The sequence below is a fragment of the Hypanus sabinus genome, unplaced genomic scaffold (assembly GCF_030144855.1).
Source record: "Hypanus sabinus isolate sHypSab1 unplaced genomic scaffold, sHypSab1.hap1 scaffold_950, whole genome shotgun sequence".
Classification (NCBI taxonomy): Eukaryota; Metazoa; Chordata; class Chondrichthyes; order Myliobatiformes; family Dasyatidae; genus Hypanus; species Hypanus sabinus.
Window position 1 is genome coordinate 17,104 of NW_026781805.1, and position 22,076 is coordinate 39,179.

Sequence of the window (22,076 nt, forward strand, 5' to 3'; positions counted from 1 at the left end):
AAATTGTCCAATCCTCATGTTCTGGTTCTAGTTATTTGTGAAGGTGAACATTCCCCTGATTGCACTTTCTGAGGATGCTTAAACAAGCATCACTCCCCACTAACATCTTAACTACATTCTACAGAGGCGTGGTTGAGAGTGTGCTGACCTTTTGCATCACAACCCGGTACTCCAGCTGCAGTGCTGCCGACAAAAAAGCCTTACAGGGGGTGGTTAGGGGAGCAGAGAAGGTTATTGGGGTCTCCCTACCTTCTTCCAAGACCTCTTTCAACGTCGATGCCTCCAGAAGTCACGGTACATAATTAAAAACCCCTCACACCCTCTCCATGAACTGTTTGTTCATCTGCCATCAGGTAAATGTTACAGGAGCATCAAAACTAAAACCACAAGGCTACTAAACAGCTTCCTCCCACTGGCATTCAGACTGCTAAATAGCTGCTCTATCTGACTCTGCTTTGGACACTTTTAACTTGCACCGGACACCTATAACTTGATTTAAAGCAACATGTGGCTGTTGTGTTTTATTTTTTATTGTTGTGTTTATTATTTAGTGTTGCGTTTGTTATGTTATGATTGCACTGCTCCTGGGAACCGCTGTCTCATTCTACCCTGCAGAGCTGATGTACGGTTGGAACGACAATAAAGTTTTTGAATCTTGAATATCCTATTGCAATCCTGACTGCACCTCCCATTACAACAACATTTCACTATATTTAAAGCATTGTTTGACTCATTAACAGACGATGTTAATGTTGATCTGGTGTGGAACTATGGAGAGCAGGTCACTGTGCATTTTGTCGACCATGGATGTCCTGCCCCTGTAAGCCGGGACACTCCAATATGGAGAGGAAGCTTCTGCCGAAGTAGCAAGCTCCCTCTCTCCATGCATCTGATGTGCACAAAGGAACGACACAGACTGACACAGCTTGGCACCAGAGGTGTCGCAGGAGATGCCAGTCTGCGTTGAACACCATTTAACACTGACTCAGGGACTCCAGCTCCAGGCTTTCCCACTGGGTTTACTCCCAAACTCTTCCCCATGAGGGGTTACAGTTACAAGGCAGTGGAGTTTTGAGATCAGAGTTTTCTTGTTCCTGGGTGAGCTGCCAATCACAGCCGACAAGCCCCATCTGCCCAAAGTGACTGGTTGTAAGGCACCAGAAACCCACCTCTGCCTCTTCTCCTGTCAGAAGAAACGCTTCCACCGGGATTAGTGGCTAAACCGCACGTGAAGACCAAGAGCTGGACAGAGGCTACTCGCCACTGGGAGCATTTAATAGGTCGTGGCAGCTCATCCGCACTGTCACCCCCCTCCCCCCCGGTTATAACAATCTTAAGCAACCGAGGGGCGATGTATTATTGACAATGAATCGGTAAATTGGTTTATTATTGTGACATGCACCACTGTAAAATGGAAAACTTTTCTGCATGCGATCCAAATAGATCATTACATCACATCGGTGCAATGAGGTTGTACAAGGCAAAATGGAACAGAATAGTTCAGGGAAACAGTGTTTCAGTTGCCGATAAAATGCAGTGCAGGCAGACGATAAGGTAGAAGGCCAAAGGATCATTGGGAGGTCAGCGTTGAGTTTTTTTGGGACTATGTTCCTAAACTGTAGAATTCAACAGCTTAAACTACAGTATTGTGCAGAAGTCTGAGGTGTATATTAGGACTGACACATTCTGTCTTTTGTTTTCTAGTTTGCACTTTATCCCGTTGTGATACGGTTTGAACCCCATCGTCTGGATGAAAGGTGCTTTATAAATAAGTCATTATTATTATTATTATTATTATTATTATTATTATTATTATTATTATTATTATTATTATTATTATTATTATCAGCCTAAACTGGTAAAACTTGAGGTACAGGCATAGCCAAGCACACACATGTCTCAATTGAGAGGAGATTTCAGACTATTCTCGTGGTGTATAGTGTTATGGGTTTTCGAAGATTTACACAAGTATCGCCGTGTGGGCCTAATTTATTAATACTATTCTGTAAAGCCTTTAGGATGATACCAGTTATCGATATTACGATTGGGATAAATAATACCCTGTTCGTGTTCCATAGTCTTTCATTTTGCCCTTTCAATTCAATATATTTCTGGTATATTTTTTTTTACTAATTCATTTCTGTAAGTTATGTGTGTTTGGAATGGCTATATATATTTAAAAGGTTGCTTTTGCTTGTTTATCCTGTAAAATTACATCCGAACACAGATCATATATTATCCTATCTGAAATAATGATCTGATGCAGTATGATATGAAGGACTCTAACTCCAAAAGTGGAAGAGGCTTGTATATTTAGTAAATTAGGGGTTTTTCATCAGTTGTAGTTTAAGCAATGTTTTTGTGAATGTTGTTCGCCATTTTATTTTGCTTGTGCAAGTAATGAGATTCAGTTGAACTGCAGGATCTTTTAAAGTCGGATTGTTTGTAGTTTCTCTTATAATTTTCAGCATATATCGTCTTGGACCTATTAGTCGTTTATTCTGTATTATTGATAACTACATGTGTCAACAACCTTGTCCTGTATTGCTACAATGATCCCTTCTGTTTCTGGGAAGAAGTCTCCAACTCTGAGACAGGAGCTCGACACTTCCTTGTCGACATCTATGTCAATAGAGCTAATTGTGGATTTCAGAAAAGGCAAGATGAGGGAGCACGACACACCAGTCCTCACAGAGGGATTTGATGTGGAAAGAGTGAGCAATTCCAAATTCCTGGCTGTCAATATTCCCGACTATCTAACCTGGACCCAATATATCAATACAGCTACAGAGAAGGCACCAACAGTGGCAATATTTCATCAGGAGTTTTCAACATCACTTGAATATTTCTACAGGTGTAACTTGCAGAGCATTGTAACTGTCTGCATCACCGTCTGGTTCACGAGGAACGGAGTAAGGTGCACACTCAACGATTCAGGAGCAACTTCTCCTCTACCATGCAGCTTCCGAATGGACATTGAAACCATCGATACTGCCTCACTAATCTCTTTTTAAATTTATATTTCTGCACTACTTATTTAGTTTAATATTTCGTATAATCACACAGACATGCACAGCTATATATGTTCAACTTCCAGCCCTGAAGCCACTTCGCTGCTCAGCCAGATCCACCGTCTGACAGGCCATATGTCTCGCATGGACAACTCCAGGTTACCGAAAGCAGTACACTACGGAGAACTCTCTCAGGGCAAGAGAGATCGTGGTGCCCCGCGCAGGAGGTACAAGGGCCAAATTAAGCAGAGGCTCTCTCAGGCAAATATGGAGGTCAATGAGTGGCAGCCGCTGATTTTGAGGAAAAGCCAAGAATTTTGAGGAACCCAGAAGAGCGAGTGCTGAAAAGAAGAGGGGATACAAGAAGATTCCAACTACCCAAGCGCCTGCATCCCAGCTGTCCCTCTGTCCCAACTGCTCCCGAGTCCACAGATTCGGAATTGGCCCCTACCGTCACCAACAATCGTGTCGTCATCCAGTACCACCAAGCCCCACTCACAGACACACACACACACACACACACACCTATTTCGGAAGAGAACCGGATTTAGGGTATGTTTCATGATCATTAATGCTTGGTGGAACCCCGCAATGTTCATGCCCTCAAACCCTTTTGTTCCCCAGATCTGGAGTACCTGGTGCTGCTGTGTAAACCTTTCCGGCTGCCAAGGGAGTTCCCGGCTGTTATTATCACAGCTGTGTAATAACAACATCCCCCATTTGTGTGTTATTGTCACAGAGGGGAGATGATTTCCTTCAGAAATCGGTCAGGACTGCCCAATCCACAAAATTTGCATCAACAGTTCCGTGTGAACAGCACTTGCCGTGTGACCGACTGCTTACATTGCCGGTGATCAGCAGGAGCTCAAGAAATTCAGCTCCGATCTGTGCAAAGTCATCCAGGCAGCGAAACGACAATACAGAGATCGTATTCAGGCACAGCTCTCCACCAACAACACACACAGCTTATGGCAAGCTCTGCACCCCAATGCAGACTTCAGAGCTAAGTGCAGTGGTGCTGCCAACATCGCTGCCTGTCTCCCAGAGGATCTAAGTCTCTTTACGCTCGGTTCGATATCGCCAACACTGAGACCCCGAGGAGAGCCGACAAAGCGACCTGCACATTGGTCATCTCTGAGGCTGAAGTTCGCAGGTGTTTCCAACGAGTGGACAGTCGCAAGCCTGCGGGACCGGACGGCGTCCCAGGGCGGGTACTCAGGATGCGCGCGGCACAACCGGCAGGTGTATTTACAGATATTTTTAATCTCACCCTCTCCCAGTGTAGAGTTCCCTCCTGCTTCAAATCATCCACCATTGTTCCTGTACCGAAAACGACTAAGGCAACGTGTCTGAACGTCTGGCGTCCTGTGGCACTCACCTCAATAATAAGCAAATGCTTTGAGAGACTGGTCAAGGACTGCATCTGCAGCTTGTTACCACCCACACTGGACCCCCTACAATTCACCTACCGACACAACCGATCAACAGATGACACAATAGCCACTGCTCTGCACACCTCCTTAAACATCTGGAGAAGAGGGATGCTTGTGTGAGAATGATGTTATTTGACTACAGTTCAGCATTCAATACCATCATTCCCTCCAGGCTTGACAAGAAGCTCAGAGACCTCGGCCTTCACCCTGCCTTGTGCAGCTGGGTCCTGGACTTCCTGTCAGATCACCAGCAAGTGGTAAGAGTGGGCTCCCTCACCTCTGCCCCTCTGACCCTCAACACAGGAGCCCCTCAGGGCTGTGTCCTAAGCTCCCTCCTTTACTCTCTGTATGCGCATGACTGTTTCGCCACCCACAGCTCCAATCTGCTAATTAAATTTGCTGATACTATATTTATTGGCCAAATCTCAAATAATAACGAGGCAGCCTACACAGAAGAAGTCATCACCCTGACACAGTGTTGACAAGAAAACAACTTCTCCCTCAATGTCGCAAAAACAAAGGAGCTGGATGCAATGTCGCAAAGACAAGAGGAATGGAGACGGGCTAACCCCTATTGACATCAATGGATCTGGGTTTGAGAGAGTGAACAGCTTCAAGTTCCTCGGCATTCACATCACTGAGGACCTCATGTGGTCTGCCCACATTAATTGTGTGGTGAAAAAAGGCACAACAGCACCTCTTTCACCTCAGATAGAACCATAGAACATTACAGCACAGAAACAGGCATTTTGGTCCTTCTTGGCTGTGCCGAACCATTTTTCTGCTTAGTCCTACTGACCTGCACCTGGCCCATATCCCTCCATGCACCTCTCATTCATATACCTGTCCAGGTTTTTCTTAAATGTCAAAAGTGAGACCGCATACACAACTTCATCTGGCAGTTCATTGCACACTCCCACCACTCTCTGTGTGAAGAAGCACCTTCCCCAATGTTCCCTTTAATCTTTTCCCCCCTTCACCCTTAAGCCATGGCCTCTGTTTTTTTTTCTCCCCTTGCCTCAGTGGTAAAAGCCTGCTCGTATTCCCTCTATCTATACCCATCATAGTTTTATACACCTCTCTCAAATCACCTCTCATTCTTCTACATGCCAGGGAATAAAGTACTAACCTATTCAAACTTTCCCTGTAACTCAGTTTCTCAAGTCCTGGCAACATCTTTGTAAACCTTCTCTGCACTCTTTCAACCTTATTAATATCATTCCTGTAATTAGGTGACCAAAACTGCATACAATACTCCAAATTCGGTCTCACCAATGTCTTATACAACCTCACCATTACATTCCAACTCTTATACTCAGTACTTTGATTTATAAAGGCCAATTTACCAAAAGCTCTCATTACGACCCTATCTACTAATGACGCCACTTTTAGGGAATTATGTATCTATACTCCCAGATCCCTCTGTTCTACTGCCCTCATCAGAGTCCTACCATTTACCTTGTATGTTCTAACTTCCGAAGTGCAATACCTTCCGAAGTGCAATACCTCACACTTGTCCGCATTAAACTCCATCTGCCGTTTTTCAGCCCATTCCTCCAACTGGTCCAAATCCCTCTGCAAGCTTTGAAAACTTTCCTCACTGTCCACTACACTTCCAATCTTTGTATCATCAGTGAATTTGCTGATCCAATTTGCCAGATTCTCATCCAGATCATTGAGATAGATGACAAATAACAATGGATCCAGCACTGATCCCCGTGACACATCACTAGTCACAGGCCTCCACTCAGAGTAGCAATCCTCCACTACCATTCTCTGGCTTCTTCCATTGAGCCAATGTCTAATCCAATCTACTACCTCTCCATGTATACCTAGCGACTGAATCTTCCTAACTAACCTCCCATGCGGGACCTTGCCAAAGGCCTTACTGAAGTCCATGTATACAACATCCACTGCTTTCCTTTCATCCACTTTCCTGGTAACTTCCTCGATAAATTCTAATAGATTGGTTAAACATGATCCATCACGCACAAAGCCATACTGACATTTTTTTAATAAGTCCCTGTCTATCCAAATACCTGGAGATCCTATCTCTTAGTCCAATAATTTACCTACTATGGATGTCAAACTTACTGGCCTATTATTTCACGGCTTACTTTTTGAGCCTTTTTTAAACAACAGAACTACTTGAGCTATCCTCCAATCCCCTGGCACACAATCCGTGGATATCGACATTTTAAATATTTTTGCCAGGGCCCCTGCAATTTCAACATTAGTCTCCTTCAAGGTCCGATGGAATACCCTGTCAGGTACTGGGGATTTATCTACTCTGATTTGCCTCAAGACAGCAAGCACCTCCTCCTCTTTAATCTGTATAAGTTCCATGATCTCCCGACTTGTTTGCCTTGTTTCCATAGACTCCTTTCTAGTTTCCTTAGTAAATACAGATGCAAAATACCTATTTAATATCTCTCCCATTTCTTTTGGTTCCATACATAGCCGACCACTTTGATCTTCAAGAGGATCAATTTTATCCCTTATTATCCTTTTGCTCTTAACATACCTGTAGAAGTTATTAAAATTATCTTTTACCCTGAGCAAGCTCATGTCCTCTTTTAGCCCTCCTGATTTATTTCTTAAGTATTTTCTTACTCTTTTTATACTCCTCAAGCATCTTATTTCCTCCGTGTTGCCTATACATGTTATACGTCTCGCTTCTTCTTTATCACAGTTCCAATATCCCTCGATAGCCAAGGCTCCTTATTCTTATTCATTTTGCCTTTAACCCTGACAGGAACATACAAACTCTGCACTCTCAAAATTTCTCCTTTGAAGGTCTCCCACTTACCAATCACATCCTTGCCAGAGAACAACCTGTCCCAATCTACGATTTTTAGATCCCTTCTCATTTCTTCAAATTTGGCCCTTTTCAGGTTTAGAACGTCAACCTGAGGACCAGATCTATCTTTATCCATGATCAAGTTGAAACTAATGACGTTATGATCACTGGAACCAAAGTGTTTCCCAACACAGACTCCGTCACCTGCCCTAACTCATTTCAAAATAGAAGATCTAATATTGCATTCTCCCTAACTGGTACATTTATATATTGATTTAGAAAACTTTTCTGAACACATTTTACAAACTCTAACCCATCAAGACGTTTAACAGTATGGGTGTCCCAATCAATGTGTGGAAAATTAAAATCCTCTACAATCACATATTTCTGTCTCCTCCAGATGTCTGTTATCTCTTTGCAGAATTGCTCCTCCAATTCTCGCTGACTATTGGGTAGTCCATAATACAACGCTATTAATGTGGTCGTACCATCCTGTTTCTCAGCTCCACCCATATGGCCTCAGTAGACAAGCCATCTAATCTGTCCTGCCGAAACACTGCTTTAATATATTCCCTGACTAGCAAAGCCATCACCCACCCTTCATCCCTCTGTCTCTATCACGTCTGAAACATCGGAACCCTGGAACACTGAGCTGCCAGTCCTGCCCCTCCTGTAGCCAAGTTTCAGTAATGGCTATGATGTCATAATTCCATGTGTCAATCCAGGCCCTCAGCTCGTCTGCCTTTCCCACAATACTCCACGCTTTGAAATAGACACACCTCAGAAGATTATTACCAACACACACAACCTTGCTATTTGTGACTTTGCATGAACTACCAGCATCATTTATTTTTACCCCCGTTCCACTACCTACTCTGGCACTCTGGTTCCCATCTAGTTTAAACCCTCCCCAATAAAACTAGCAAACCTCCCTGCAAGTATATTGGTCCCTTGTAGTTCAGATGTAACCCGTCTCTCTTGTACAGGTCCCACCTGCCCCTGAAGAGGTCCCGATGATCTAGAAATCTGAAACCCTGCCCCCTACACCAGTTTCTCAGCCACGTGTTCATCTGCCAGAACATCGCACTCTTACCCTCACTGGCACGTGGCACAGGCAGCAATCGGAGATTACTACCCTCTATCTCCTGTTTTTCAAGCTCTCTGTACTCACGCTTCAGGACATCCTGAATCTTTCTACCTATGTCATTGGTATCGATGTGTACCACAACATCTGGCTGATCACCCTCCCACCTCAGAATGCTGTGCAGGCTATCAGAGACATCCCTGACCATGGCACCCGGGAGGCAACATACCATCCGGGAGTCTCTGTCACAACCACAGTATCTCCAGTCTGAACCCCTGACTATGGAGTCCCCTATCACTGCCGCTCTCCTCTTCCTCCTCCCTCCGTTCTGCACTGCAGAGCCAGACTCAGTGCGAGAGATCCGGCTGCCACAGCTTGTCCCAGGTAAGCCATCCTCACCCCGCCCCCCAACAGTATCCAAATACCTATTTTGGAGGGGAATGGCCACAGAAGATCTCTGCATTAACTGCCCTTTCTCCTTCACTCACCTGACGGTAACACAATTACCTGTGCCCTGTTCCTTAGGTGTAACTACCTGCTGGAAGCTACTATCTATAATCTGCTCAGTCTTTCGAATGATACGGAGGTCATCCTGCTCCTGCTCCAGTTCCCTAACACGGTCTGTTAGGAGCTGCAGCTGGATGCGCTTCTTGCAGGTATCGTTGTCAGGGACACTGGAGGTCTCCCTGACTTCCCACATCCTGCAAGAGGAGCATTCCAACATCCTGCCTGGCATATTCTCTAGTCTGAACAAAAAAAAGGAAAACAGAAAAACAGATGGCTGAGATGGTTGAGGACGTTTGGGATGGGCTCCTAAATGCTAACGATTTTCTATATGAGCACAATTTGTGCATCCTGACTGGCTGCATCACTGCCTTGCATAGGAACTGTACTTCTCTCAATCGTAGGACTCTGCAGAGAGTGGTGCGGACAGCCCAGTGCACCTGTAGGTGTGAACTTCCTACTATTCAGGTAATTTCAGCGACGGGGTAAAAAGTGCCCGAAGGATCATTCTGGACTGAAGGCACACCAAGCACAAATTGTTCCAGCTGCTGCCATCCGGGAAATGGTACCGCAGCGGAAAAGCCAGGACCAACAGGCTCCGGAACAGCTTCTTCCACCAGGCCATCAGACTGATTAATTCACGCTGATACAATTCTATTTCCACAATTGTATACATAAATACAGACTCACTGCCCGCACTTTATCGTAATCGTGCTGCTGGAGCAGAAAAACAATTTTCACGAAGTGTCCATGATATTAACCCTAATCCTGAAATTTTTTATCTGGCTGTTGTCACATTTTTTTTTAGATCTGTTATTCATCATCCTCATACTGTCCTCGTTCATATCAATCTGAGTGCGCTCCAGTGCACATGGTATTTTCCAGAAATTGTTATTTAAGTTCTTATTTTTTTGCATATTTTCCAGATCTGTTTCAGACCAGGAGATTTTACCAAAATTATACATCAATATGGGCACAGTGAGTGTTTACTACCTTCTTTATATTTTTATTTTTCAACTCTGTTTTGCAGATTTTCTTGATCCTTGATGTAAATTCAAAGTTTGTTCAGCCTAGCAGTAAATGCAGATTTTCTTCAGCCTTGAAGTAAATTTTGTTGGAAGGTTTTCCTTTATCACACGATGATCTATCTTCTTTGCTTATTGATATCCTAAATATCCATTTCATATTCTGTTGCATTGCATCCTGATGCTCTGTTTGATATTCTACCGGTTCTATTGTACCTTTCTTTATGTTTAATCATGTTCTGTACTTTTCTAGTCTAAAGTTCATGCTTGTATATATGGAAATTAGTTCCATTATTTGAATTGTTTATTTCAGCTTTACTGATGCGAGCAAATAATTTCAAATCATCAATGTATAGACGTGTCAAGGTATAATTCGTATTTTTTTTCTGATTAGCTACCTGATTTTTGTCTGTTTCAGTAAATTATGAGTGGGCTTAAAGCGAGACAAAACCATAGTGGGCTTAGTGAGTCACTCTGGAAAATCCCTCCATTTATTTTGATAGTGGTCGTTGTTCCTCTCTGGTTGTTACTAGGACGATTATTTTAAGCGAATGCTTCATCAGTTGTAGAAATTTCACAAGCATTGTATGAATTTTATATATATTTGGAACTTCTCTTAAACACACGAGGAACAGAATCAGATGTGATTTTTTTTCTGATTGACAATATAACACTGAAAGTTTTCTGCTTTACACAGGGTTTGAAGTAGAATTACTGTATTCTGTCTGCTCTCCTGTGAGTATATTGTGGTTATCTAAGTTGTTATCTGAGTTGTTATTAGTTACAAGACGTAAGATGCTATAATTTTAGATATAAAATTGTCTTATTATTATTAAGAGCCAATAATAATAGTAGGTGAACATTTAGTAGTCTTATAAATGCAGAATAAAGCTGTCGTTGAGGCTGGTGGTATATACCTTCAGCCTTTTATATGTTCTCCCCCATGGGAGTATGACAGAGAGGATGTATGAGGTGGTTTGGGGTTAAGTAGAAAGGCTTTGAGTCGGGTTTGTGTCTTGCCAGCTTGATTGACTTCCTCCAGGAGGTGACAAAGGTGATGCATGTAGTTACACATGGATATTGTCTACTTGTATATTGTGAGAGTGTTTGACAAAGTCCCACAAGGGAGACTCATACAGAATATTAACATGCTTGAGAACTGTAGGGAATTGTCCTGGCTGCCGGGGACAAACTGGGAGAAATGTCTTGGCTGGCGGGTGGTGAATCTGTGAAATTATTGTCATAGACGGCTGAGGAAGACTCTTCATTGGATATATTTAAAATGAAGGTCGATATGTTCCTGATTAGGAAGAGTGTCCACGTTTACTGGGATAATGGGGTGGAGAGGAATTGAAGAGCAAATTCACTGAGCCGAATGGCTTAATTCTGCTACTAGGTCTTATGGTTTTAGGGAGCATCTGGAGTATTGTGTTCTCTTCTGATTGTCCAGCTCTTGGAAGGATTGGAGAGGGTGCAGAATGGGTTCATCAGGATGTTGCCTGGATTCGGTGACATGTGCTACAAGTAGAGTTTTGATAAACTTGGTTTGTTTATTCTGGAGTTAGAATAGAGATCTGACTGAGGTGTACAAGTTTGAGAGATATAAGTCTGGGTCGATAGCCTGTATTTTGCTTGTTGTTTTTGTTTTCATATGACTGGTGTCTAATACCAGAGGGCATTTGGTTAAGGTGAGATGGGGTAAATTTACAGCAATTGTGGGTAGTTTTTTAACAGAGTTGTGGATGCCTGGAATTTACTGTCTGGGTCAACATGGCTTTGTGAAGGGAACATCGTGCCTCACGAGGCTAATTGAGTTTTTTGACGAGGTAACAAATAGCAATTGATGAAGGTACGGTGTAATATGTGCTCTAGATGGATTTTAGCAAGGCATTTAACAAGGTCCCTTACGAGAGACTCATCCAGAAAATCATGAGGCACTGGATAATTGGAACCTTGGCTGTTTGGATAAATAATAAATAATTGGAAGAAAGCAGAGTTTAGTAGTGGAAGGAAAGTATTCTGCCTGGTGGTCGGTGACTAGTGGAGTGCTGCAGGGATCTGTCCTGGGACCCCTGCTATTTGTGATTTTTATAAATGACCTGGATGTAGAGGTGGAAGAATGGGTGAGTGAACTTGTGGATGACATGAAGATTGGAGGAGTTGTGGATGGAGCTGGTTGTTGAAGGTTACAAGAGGATATAGACAGGGTGCAGATTTGGGCGGAAAAGTGGCAGATGGGGTTCAATCCGGATAAGTGTGAGGTGATGCATTTTGGAAGGACAAACCAGAATGCTGAGTACAAATTTAATCGTTGGTTACTTAAGAGTGTGAATGAACAGAGGGACCTTGGGGTTCAAATCCATACATCCCTTAAGGTCGCTGCACGGGTTGATAGGATAGTTAAGAACTCCTGTGGGATGCTCGGCTTCATTAATAGGGGGATTGAGTTCAAGAGTAGAGAGGCCAAGTTACAAATCTACAAATCTCTGGTGAGACCACACTTAGAGTATTGTGTTCAATTCCGGTCAACTCATTATAGGAAGGATGTGGAAGCTATGGAGAGGGTGCAGAGGAGATTTACGAGGATGTGGCCTGGTTTGGAGAACAAGTCATGTGAAGCAAGGTTAGCAGAGCTGGGACTTTTCTCTTTGGAGCGTAGAAGGATGAGAGGGCACTTGATAGAGGTCTAAAGAATTATGAGAGGCATAGATGGGGTGGATTGCTAGAACCTGTTTCCCAGGGCACCATTAGCAAACACTAGAGGGCATATGTACAAAGTTAAGGGAGGGAAGTTTAGGGGAGACATCAGGGGTAAGTTTTTTACAAAGGGTTGTGGGTGCCTGGAACAACGTGCCAGGGATGGTGGTGGAGGCTAAAACATTAAGGGTATTTAAGAACCTCTTGGACAGACTCATGGATAAAAGAAAAATAGAGGGTCACGGGGTAGTGTGGGTTTAGTACTCTTTTTAAAGGAATACATGGGTCGGCACAACATCCAGGGCGGAAGAGCCTGTACTGTGCTGTAGTATTCTAGTGTCTAGAGTCTAGTGACCAGGGTCATGTCGGAGGCAACTATGTTATAGATGCTCCTAGTTATACATGAATGCGCAGGAAATGCAAGGAAATGGTCAATAATATAAGAAAGGATACCAAAGTATTTTTCCTTTCTTTCCCGGATATATAAAGAGTGGAAAATGGGAGAGGGTCGATATCGGACCACTAGAAACTGCTGTTGTAGTTGCAGTAACGGGTGAAAAGGAAATGCCAGACAAACTCTGTGCAAGGCACTGGCAGAATTCTAAAAGGTAAAGAACATCAGCGAACAGAATTGCGTGTAGGCCTATTACAAAGGAAAAGGGGCTTGGAAGATGAAAGGTCTGAAGATAGAAAAGTCACCTGGACTGGGTCATACAGTGTATCAGGAGCCTGCCTGGGGTGTGTTGGGATTCCCAGAGCGTGAGGATCTGGAGTGAAGGCTTCAGCAGAACCAACAGCTGGATTAATAGAAAAGTATATTGTAGAATATTCAGGCTGCAAAGAGACACTCATTGAACTGTTACTAAAATCCAGAGATCAGTGAATGATTAATGGCGAACTTTGATTCCCAGGTTTTGCCAAGTCACAGACTAACACTTGAGATGTGGTTTGAACTGTGCATTTCATCACTCACCTATCAGCTGAGTGGGTAATTCAGATAAACCTTGGCCGATGTTCATGTATTCTTGTGGATCAGGACCTGTTTAAATATGAAAAAAAATATCCATGGAAACAGAGCTAAAATAATTAAAATAGCTAAAATGTTTATCTCAATGTACCTTTGTGTTCAGAGCGTGGTTTTAACATACCGAGTTCCTGTATTTCCCTCAGTATTCTGTCCAACTTCGGTAACTCAGTCCTCCACATCAGAAAAGATTCCCACATCGCCCTCCGGGCCCGGGAGCCTTTGCCATTCACCAGACTGAGGAAGAGTCTGGAACTCTCTGCCCGGTTTCCCTTCTCTGTCAGCTCAGTGACTTTCTAGAAAAGGAAACAATGGACTTATTGTGGAGCAGACAGACAGACATGGAGAATGTGCAGGAAAGTATCTGTTCATGGCACCAGTAGCTTCAGAACAGATGCAGTCACTGGGCTGCTGCCTCATCCTCTCTGGGTTCAGTCATTAACAGAGAAACAGTAACTGAAGGAAATTCTAAATCAATAGTGTATAAGAATAAGGATTTACTGACACTCTGCAGTAGATGCAATGTGATTAATTTCCTTGATCTGTCAATGTGCAGCATTACATCAACAAGATGTGACAACAAGAACGGAAGAGAGGGGAGAGAGAGAGTGCAAAAACAAATGGATGGCGGGCATCACTGAATCGTGGCTGACAAAATTTTATAGTTGGGTGCTTAAACCCAAGGATAAATATTGAATCAATAGGATACGCAGGTAGGTGAAAGTGTTGGGTCGAAGCTGCTGTCATTAAAAATGAAAAGTTCTGAGAAAGAGGTGATATCGGATTAGACGATGAGGATGTTAAGAAACTGCGTAGGTAAAATGACCCTGATGGAAATTATATACAGGCATGTTAACAGTAGCCAGGATGTGGGCTACAAATTACAACGGGGGAGAGAAGTGGCATGGAAAATAGCCAATGCTAAAATTGTCACGGGGAGTTTCAATATCCAGGTAGCTTTGGAAAATCAGGTCAGTGCTGAATCCCAAGTGAGGGAATTTATAGAATGCCTATGAGATGGCTTTTGAGAGAAGCCTGTGGTTGACCCCACTATAGGAAAGGCAGATCTGGATTCTGTGTTGTGTATTGAACCAGATTTGATCAGGGAGCTTCAGCTAAATAAACCCTTCAGAGGCACTGATCATAAAATAGCAGAATTCAAGCCAGCAGTTTGAAAGGGAGAAGGTAAAGTTAGAGGTATCAGTGCTACAGTAGAATAAAGGAATTACCTCGGCATGAGAGAGGAGCTGAGCAATAATTCATTCGAAAATGACACTAACAGGGACAACGGCAGAGCAGGAATGGCTGAAGTTTCTCGGAGGACAAATGATCACAAAGATGAAGAATTATTCTAAACGGAGGATGATCAACCGTGGCTGACGAGGTAGTCAAAGCAGCACAAAAGCAAAGGAGAGGGTACAGAATATTACAAAATATAGCAGAAAGCTGGAGGACTGGGATGTTTTTACAAATCAACAGAAGACAGTTCAAAAGCCGTAAATAGAGAAAATATGAAATAGGAAGGCAGGCTAGAGAATGATGTAAAATAGCTTACCAAAACGTCCGTCTAATATATGAAGATTGAAAGAGAGGAGAGTGGCTATTGGACCACCGGAAAATGACAGTGGAGAGGTACTGTCAGGGGACAAGGAAATGCCGGAAGATATTGGTCGGCATTTTGCGTCAGTCCTCACTGTAAAAACACTGGAACGTGCCAGGTATTTGAGAATGTCAGGTGGCAGAAATGAGTGTATTTGCAATTATTGCGGAGAAGGCGTTTGGTAAGCTGAAAGTTGTGAAGATAGATGAGTCCAGATCAACTCACCGGATTGCTTCTGAAAGAGGAGGCTGAAGAGATTGTGGAGACATTAGTAATGATCACTCAATAATCACTAGATTTTGGAATGGTTCCGGAGGACTGATCATTTCAAACTATAGGCCAGTTAGTCTGATCAGCGTTTGGGAAGATGTCAGCAGCCGATAATTGAGGATAAGGTTTCGGGGTATTTGGATGCACATGATAAGAAAAAGGCCAACATCCATGGAAGGGAATCCTGCCTGACAGAACTGTTGGAATTTTTTGAGAGAACAGCATGCTGGGTCGACAACAGAGAGTCAGTGCAAGTTGTTTACTTGGACTTCCCGAGGACCTTTGACCAGGTGTCCCACATGACGCCGGTTAACAATACCAGGCCCACAGTAGGACAAGAAAGACACTGGCATGGATAGAGGATCCAAGATTTTCTCCAGACAGATTTGTCTGACTGCCAGGAAGCACAGAATGGGAACAAATAGGGCTTTCTCTGGTCGAATGTTGGTGACCAGTGGTGTTCTGCAGTGGTTGGTTTTGGGACAGTTTCTTTTTCCGTTATGTCAATGATTTGTAGGCTTTATGGCCGTTATTGTAGGCATTACGAAGATATGGGGAGGGAGGGGAAGTGTTGAGGAAGCAGGGATTTCGCGGGAGGACATGGACCTATGAAGAAATGGACACATCAGTGGCAATTGGAATGTAGTAGTGAGGTACGTGGCCATATACTTAAGCAGAAATAATGAAGACGTAGACTATTTTTGAATCTGGGAGAAAATTCAGAAATCGGAGTTGTAAAGAGTCTCTGGAGACCCGGTGCAGGATTCCGTGCAGTTTGTGTTGGTGTTAGGAAAGGCAAACACAAAGCCAGCATTCACTTAGAGAGGATCAGAATATAAGCACAAGCACTGGCCAGACCGCACTCGCATATTTTGATCCCCTGATCAGAGAAAGTTTGTGATGGCATTGTGAAAAGTCCAGAGAGGAATCTAAACGAACAGAACCAGTGATATTAAACCAGATGGGAATGGATCCTGGATGCACCTGTACTGGCTGGAGGGTGGGAGGATGAGGGGGAATCTAATTGTAACCTGTGGAATATCGAAAGACATTGAGAGGATGTGGAGATGTTGTTTTACGTGGGGGTGTCTAGAACCAGACGAAACAGCCTCAGAGTAGAGGGACGTCCATTTGGAACAGAAATGATGATAATATTTAGCCGAGGAGTACTGAAACTGCAGAATCCATTGGAACTGACAGCTGCGGAGACCAGGTCATTGAGTATATTTAAAACAGAGGCTGGTATCTTCTTGACTAGTCTGGTCAGCAAAGTTCACTGGGAGAAGGCAGGAGAATGGGGTTGAGAGGGATAGTACATCACCCATGATGTCATGGCGGAGCAGAATCGATGGGCCTAATGGCCAATTGTGCTCTGATGCCTTATGGTCTGATGATGTGTAAAGACAAAAGAAGATTCAGTATCAGTGCGGCTATCTTATAATGGAGATGGTTACTGCCTGGCGCTCATACCGTAAAATGGTAATGACTTACTGAATGCAGGCATGGGTTTCCTGATTAACTCAGGAATTATGAACAAAACGTTGACTAGTCTTCAAGCAACATACACCGATGTTGGAATTAAGGTAACAGAATATGGATGGGCTTAGGACATTGTTCTGAGAAATAAGAGAGGCAGGGTTTAAGGGGAAGCACAACATTGTGGGCCAAAGTGCCCGTACTGTGCTGTACTGAAATAAATCATCATAATTCCCTGATGGTCCACTGCACTGTAAAATAATCCTTCAGTTTCACTGCGACCAGGTCTGATGAGTTACCGTTGTAAAAGAGATTTAACCAGTAAAGCAGACGTCTCCAGATGATATTCCTGGATTTAGTTGCTTCAGGTGTGATAGAGTAGGAGGGGCCAGAGGAGGAGGTGTTGCATTGCTTGTCCGAGAAAATCTTATGGCGGTGCTTTGGATGGATAGATTAGAGAGCTCTTCTAGGGAGACTATTTGGGTGGAATTGAGGAATGGGAAAGGTGTAGTAACACTGATAGGAGTGTATTATAGGACCTAAGGGGGAGCGTGAATTGGAAGAGCAAATGTGTAAGGAGATTGCAGATATTTGTAGTAAACACAAGGTGGTGATTGTGGGAGATTTTAATTTTCCACACATAGACTGGGAAGCTCATTCTGTTAAAGGGCTGGATGGTTTAGAGTTTGTGAAATGTGTGCAGGATAGTTGTTTGCAACAATACATAGAATTACCGACTAGAGATGGGGCAGTGTTGGATCTCCTGTTAGGGAATGCGATAGGTCAGCTGACAGATGTATGCGTTGGGGAGCACTTCAGGTCCAGTGATCACAATAGCATTAGCTTCAATATAATTATGGAGAAGGACAGGACAGGGCCTAGAATTGAGATTTTTGATTGGAGAAAGGCTAACTTTGAGGAGATGCGAAGGGATTTAGAGAGAGTGGATTGGGTCAAGTTGTTTTATGGGAAGGATGTAATAGAGAAATGGATGTCATTTAAGGGTGTAATTATGAGGGTACAGAATCTTTATGTTCCTGTTAGGTTGAAAGGAAAGGTTAAAGGTTTGAAAGCACCATGGTTTTCAAGCGATATTAGAAATTTGGTTCGGAAAAAGAGGGATGTCTACAATAGATATAGGCAGCATGGAGTAAAGGAATTGCTCGAGGAATATAAAGAATGTAAAAGGAATCTTAAGAAAGAGATTAGAAAAGCTAAAAGAAGATACGAGGTTGGTTTGGCAAATAAGGTGACAGTAAATCCGAAAGGTTTCTACAGTTATACTAACAGCAAGAGGATAGTGAGGGATGAAATTGGCCCCTTAGAGAATCAGAGTGGTCAGTTATGTGTGGAGCCGAGAGAGATGGGAGAGATTTTGAACGATTTCTTCTCTTCGGTATTCACTAAGGAGAAGGATATTGAATTGTGTAAGGTGCGGGAAACAAGTAGGGAAGTTATGGAACCTATGACAATTAAAGAGGTGGAAGTACTGGCGCTTTTAAGAAATTTAAAAGTGGATAAATCTCTGGGTCCTGACAGGATATTCCCTAGGACCTTGAGGGAAGTGTAGAGATAGCAGGAGCTCTGACTGAGATCTTTAAGATGTCATTAGAAACGTGGATTGTGCCGGAGGATTGGCGTATTGCTCATGTGGTTCCATTGTTTAAAAAGGGTTCTAGAAGTAAGCCTAGCAATTATAGACCTGTCATTTTGACATCAGTGGTGGGTAAATTAATGGAAAGTATTCTTAGAGATAGTATTAATAATTATCTGGATAGACAGGATCTGATTAGGAGTAGCCAGCATGGATTTGTGCGTGGAAGGTCATGTTTGACAAGCCTTATTGAGTTTTTGAAGAAGTTACGAGGAATGTTGACGAGGGTAAGGCAGTGGATGTAGTCTATATGGACTTCAGCAAAGCCTTTGACAAAGTTCCACATGGAAGGTTGGTTAAGAAGGTTCAGTCGTTAGGTACTAATGCTGAGTAATAAAATGGATTCAACAGTGGCTAGTTGGGAGATGCCAGAGAGTAGTGGTGGATATATCGGGATGGAGGCCGGTGACTAGCAGGGATCTGTTTTGGGCCCAATGTGGTTTGTAATATACATAAATGATCTGGATGATGGGGTGGTAAATTGGATTAGTAAGTATGCCGATGATACTATGGTAGGAGGTGTTGTGGATAATGAGGTGGGTTTTCAAAGCTTGCAGGGAGATTTATGCCGGTTAGAAGAATGGGCTGAACGTTGGCAGATGGAGTTTAATGCTAAGAAGTGTGAGGTTCTACATTTTGGCAGGAATAATCCAAACAGAACATACAAGGTAAATGGTAGGGCATTGAGGAATGCAGAGGAACAGAGAGATCTAGGAATAACAGTGCATAGTTCCCTGAAGGTGGAGTCTCATGTAGATATGGTGGTCAAGAAGGCTTTTGGAACGCTAGCCTTTATAAATCAAAGCATTGAGTACAGAAGTTGGGATGTAATTTTAAAATTGTACAAGGCATTGGTAAGGCTAATTTTAGAATATTGTGTGCAGTTCTGGTCACCGAATTATAGGAAAGAGATCAATAAATTAGAGAGAGTGCAGAGACGATTTACTAGGATGTTACCTGGGTTTCAGCACTTAAGTTACAGAGAAAGGTTGAACAAGTTAGGTCTCTATTCATTGGAGCGTAGAAGGTTGGGGGGGGGGATTTGATCGAGGTGTTTAAAATTTTGAGAGGGATAGATAGAGTTAACGTGAATAGGCTGTTTCCATTGAGAGTAGGGGAGATTCAAACGAGAGGACATGATTTGAGAGTTAGGGGGCAGAAATTTAAGGGAAACGAGGGGGTATTTCTTTACTCAAAGAGTGATAGCTGTGTGGAATGAGCTTCCTGTAGAAGTAGTAGAGGCCAGTTCAGTTGTGTCATTTAAGGTAAAGTTGGATAGGTATATGGACAGGAAAGGAGTGGAGGGTTATGGGCTGAGTGCGGGTAGGTGGGACTAGGTGAGATTAAGAGTTCGGCATGGACTAGGAGGGCCGAGATGGCCTGTTTCCATGCTGTGATTGTTATATGGTTATATGATGAATTTATAGATCAGCATCATATTTACAGATTATCTCTTGCCTTTGGATAATACCTGTGTGATTCATTACAGACAGAGCCAATGAATCCCAACGAGAACAGAGTTACTCACGGGTGTAACACACTTGATTTTCTAATACCACTCATGGCTGAATAGGTCAGATCTAGGACAAGACAATCATTGTTTTTGAGCTCCAAAGAGAGTGACCTGAAATGGTGTGTCCCTGTCTCTCATTAGTCAGATATTCAGCAAGTTAGCAGTTCTTTTTGTTTGCCCTTTCCCTTTCAGGAAATCCTATTGATCTTCTTCCCTTTCAGGACAACCTGTTGATTTTTTGGGATCATGGGATATCAGCAAGTCACCAGATTTATTTTATGTTTTGTGCTTTCTTCTGCCCTTTCAGATCAAACTATTGATGTTTGTGGTCATGAGATATCAGCTTTGTGCGTGATCTTTCACATCCAATCAATCTCGGAGTATTTCACGGAAGTTACCAGGAAAGTTGATGAAGGCAAGGTTGTGGATATTGTCTACATGGACTTCAGCACGGTTTTTTACAAGGTCCCGTATAGGAGGTCAGTCTAGAAGATTCAGTTGCTTCGCATTCAAGATAAAGTAGTAAACTGGATTAGACACTAACTTTTTGGAAAGAATCCAGAGTGTAACTATAGACTGTTGCATTTCTGTTTGGCGCCTGTATCTCGTGCAGTGTCACGGGGATCGGTGCTGTGCCTGTTGTTGTTTGTCATCCATATCAATGATCTGGATGAAATTACGGTTAAGAGCATCAGCAAATTTGCTGATGACTCCAACATTGGGAAGGAGCAGTTGACAAAGAGGAAGATTACACGAGCTTTCAGTGAGGTCTGGACCAACTGGAGAATGGACTTAAAAGGGGCCAATGCAATTTAATGCAGACAGGTGCAAGATGTTGCACTTTGGATGGACCGATCAGGGTAGATCTTACTGAGAGACTGGTAGAACAAAGTGATCGGGAATACAGGTACATAAGCCATTGAAAGTGGCAGCAAATGTTGCTAGGCTCTGAAAGAAAGTTTGTTAGTGCATTAACCTTGGTAAATGAAAATATCGTGTACGATATGATGTTATATAAGACGTTGGAGAGGCCTCATCTGGATATTATGTGCAGTTCTGCACACCTAACTGCAGGACAGATGGAAATAAGTTTGAAAGAGTACAGAAAAAAAAAACATTACAAGGATGTAACCTGGACTGGAAGACCTAAGTTCTAAGAAGAGAGTGAACTGATTAGGACTTTATTCATTGGAACATGAAAGATTGAGCGGAGATTTGATAGAAGTGTACACAATTACATTGGGATATAGATCGGATAAATGCAAGCAGGCATTTTGTACTGAGGTAAAGAGGTCCTACAACAAGAGGTTATCACTAAAGGGTGAAAGGTGAGAAGTTCAAAGGGTACAAAGGTGAAACCGGTTTACTCAGAGGGTGGTGAGAGTGCAAAACTAGCTAGCAGGGCAAGTAGTGCAAGTTGTGAAGAGAATTCTGAATAGATGCTTGCGTAATGAGCGTATAGAGCGCCATGGCCCGGTGCAGGTCAACGGGAATAAGTAGATTCTGTAGTCTGGCATGGAATAGATGGGCCAAAAGGCCTGTTTCTGTACTGTACTTTGCTGCGACTATGACAAGTCAGCCACACATTGTTTGGGAACTCACGGAGCCAAGACAAGCTGTGGTTAGCTGGTTTCCCTCCCTCAGGTACCGCAGTGAAGCCGGTTGGCCTAATTGACAGTTTAATACTCATCCTGGATTAATGAGATGAGGTGAAGCTCCCCGACGGTTCAGCCAAGATTTGAAATGTTTCACACCGAATGCCTTTTGGAAGTCCAGATATGCAGTCACTGCTCTTACTTCACACTGATAAATACAGCAGGTAATACAGGAAAAGGTGATGCTAAACCTGCAGTTCCCAGTGCTCCCCACCTTAAAAACTGAAACCAGATCTGCGAGAGGCAAGTCAGAGATCAAAGTCTCCATTCCCAAGTCGATCTCCTAAAACATGCAGGAGATAAATGTTGATCACTATTCCCTCTGATACC

The 22,076-nt window shown here is 43.1% G+C and overlaps 1 protein-coding gene and 1 long non-coding RNA gene across 5 annotated transcripts in view; one reads left to right on the forward strand and one right to left on the reverse strand.

The window, feature by feature from the left end:
- Positions 1 to 22,076, reverse strand: part of LOC132390559 (NACHT, LRR and PYD domains-containing protein 3-like) — a 63,827-nt gene that overhangs the window by 2,261 nt on the left and 39,490 nt on the right. For all 4 annotated transcript variants that reach the window (XM_059963169.1, XM_059963167.1, XM_059963166.1 and 1 more), the window contains 2 exons: positions 13,703 to 13,874; positions 13,528 to 13,593 (listed from right to left, as the gene is read on the reverse strand). In XM_059963169.1, the coding sequence (XP_059819152.1) occupies positions 13,528 to 13,593; positions 13,703 to 13,874 (238 nt within the window). The remainder of the gene's footprint in view (positions 1 to 13,527; positions 13,594 to 13,702; positions 13,875 to 22,076) is intronic.
- On the forward strand, positions 9,757 to 21,866 carry LOC132390560 (uncharacterized). The gene is made up of 4 exons (XR_009510936.1): positions 9,757 to 9,810; positions 10,555 to 10,592; positions 14,135 to 14,291; positions 20,399 to 21,866. It is a non-coding gene; the product is annotated as an uncharacterized LOC132390560 (long non-coding RNA).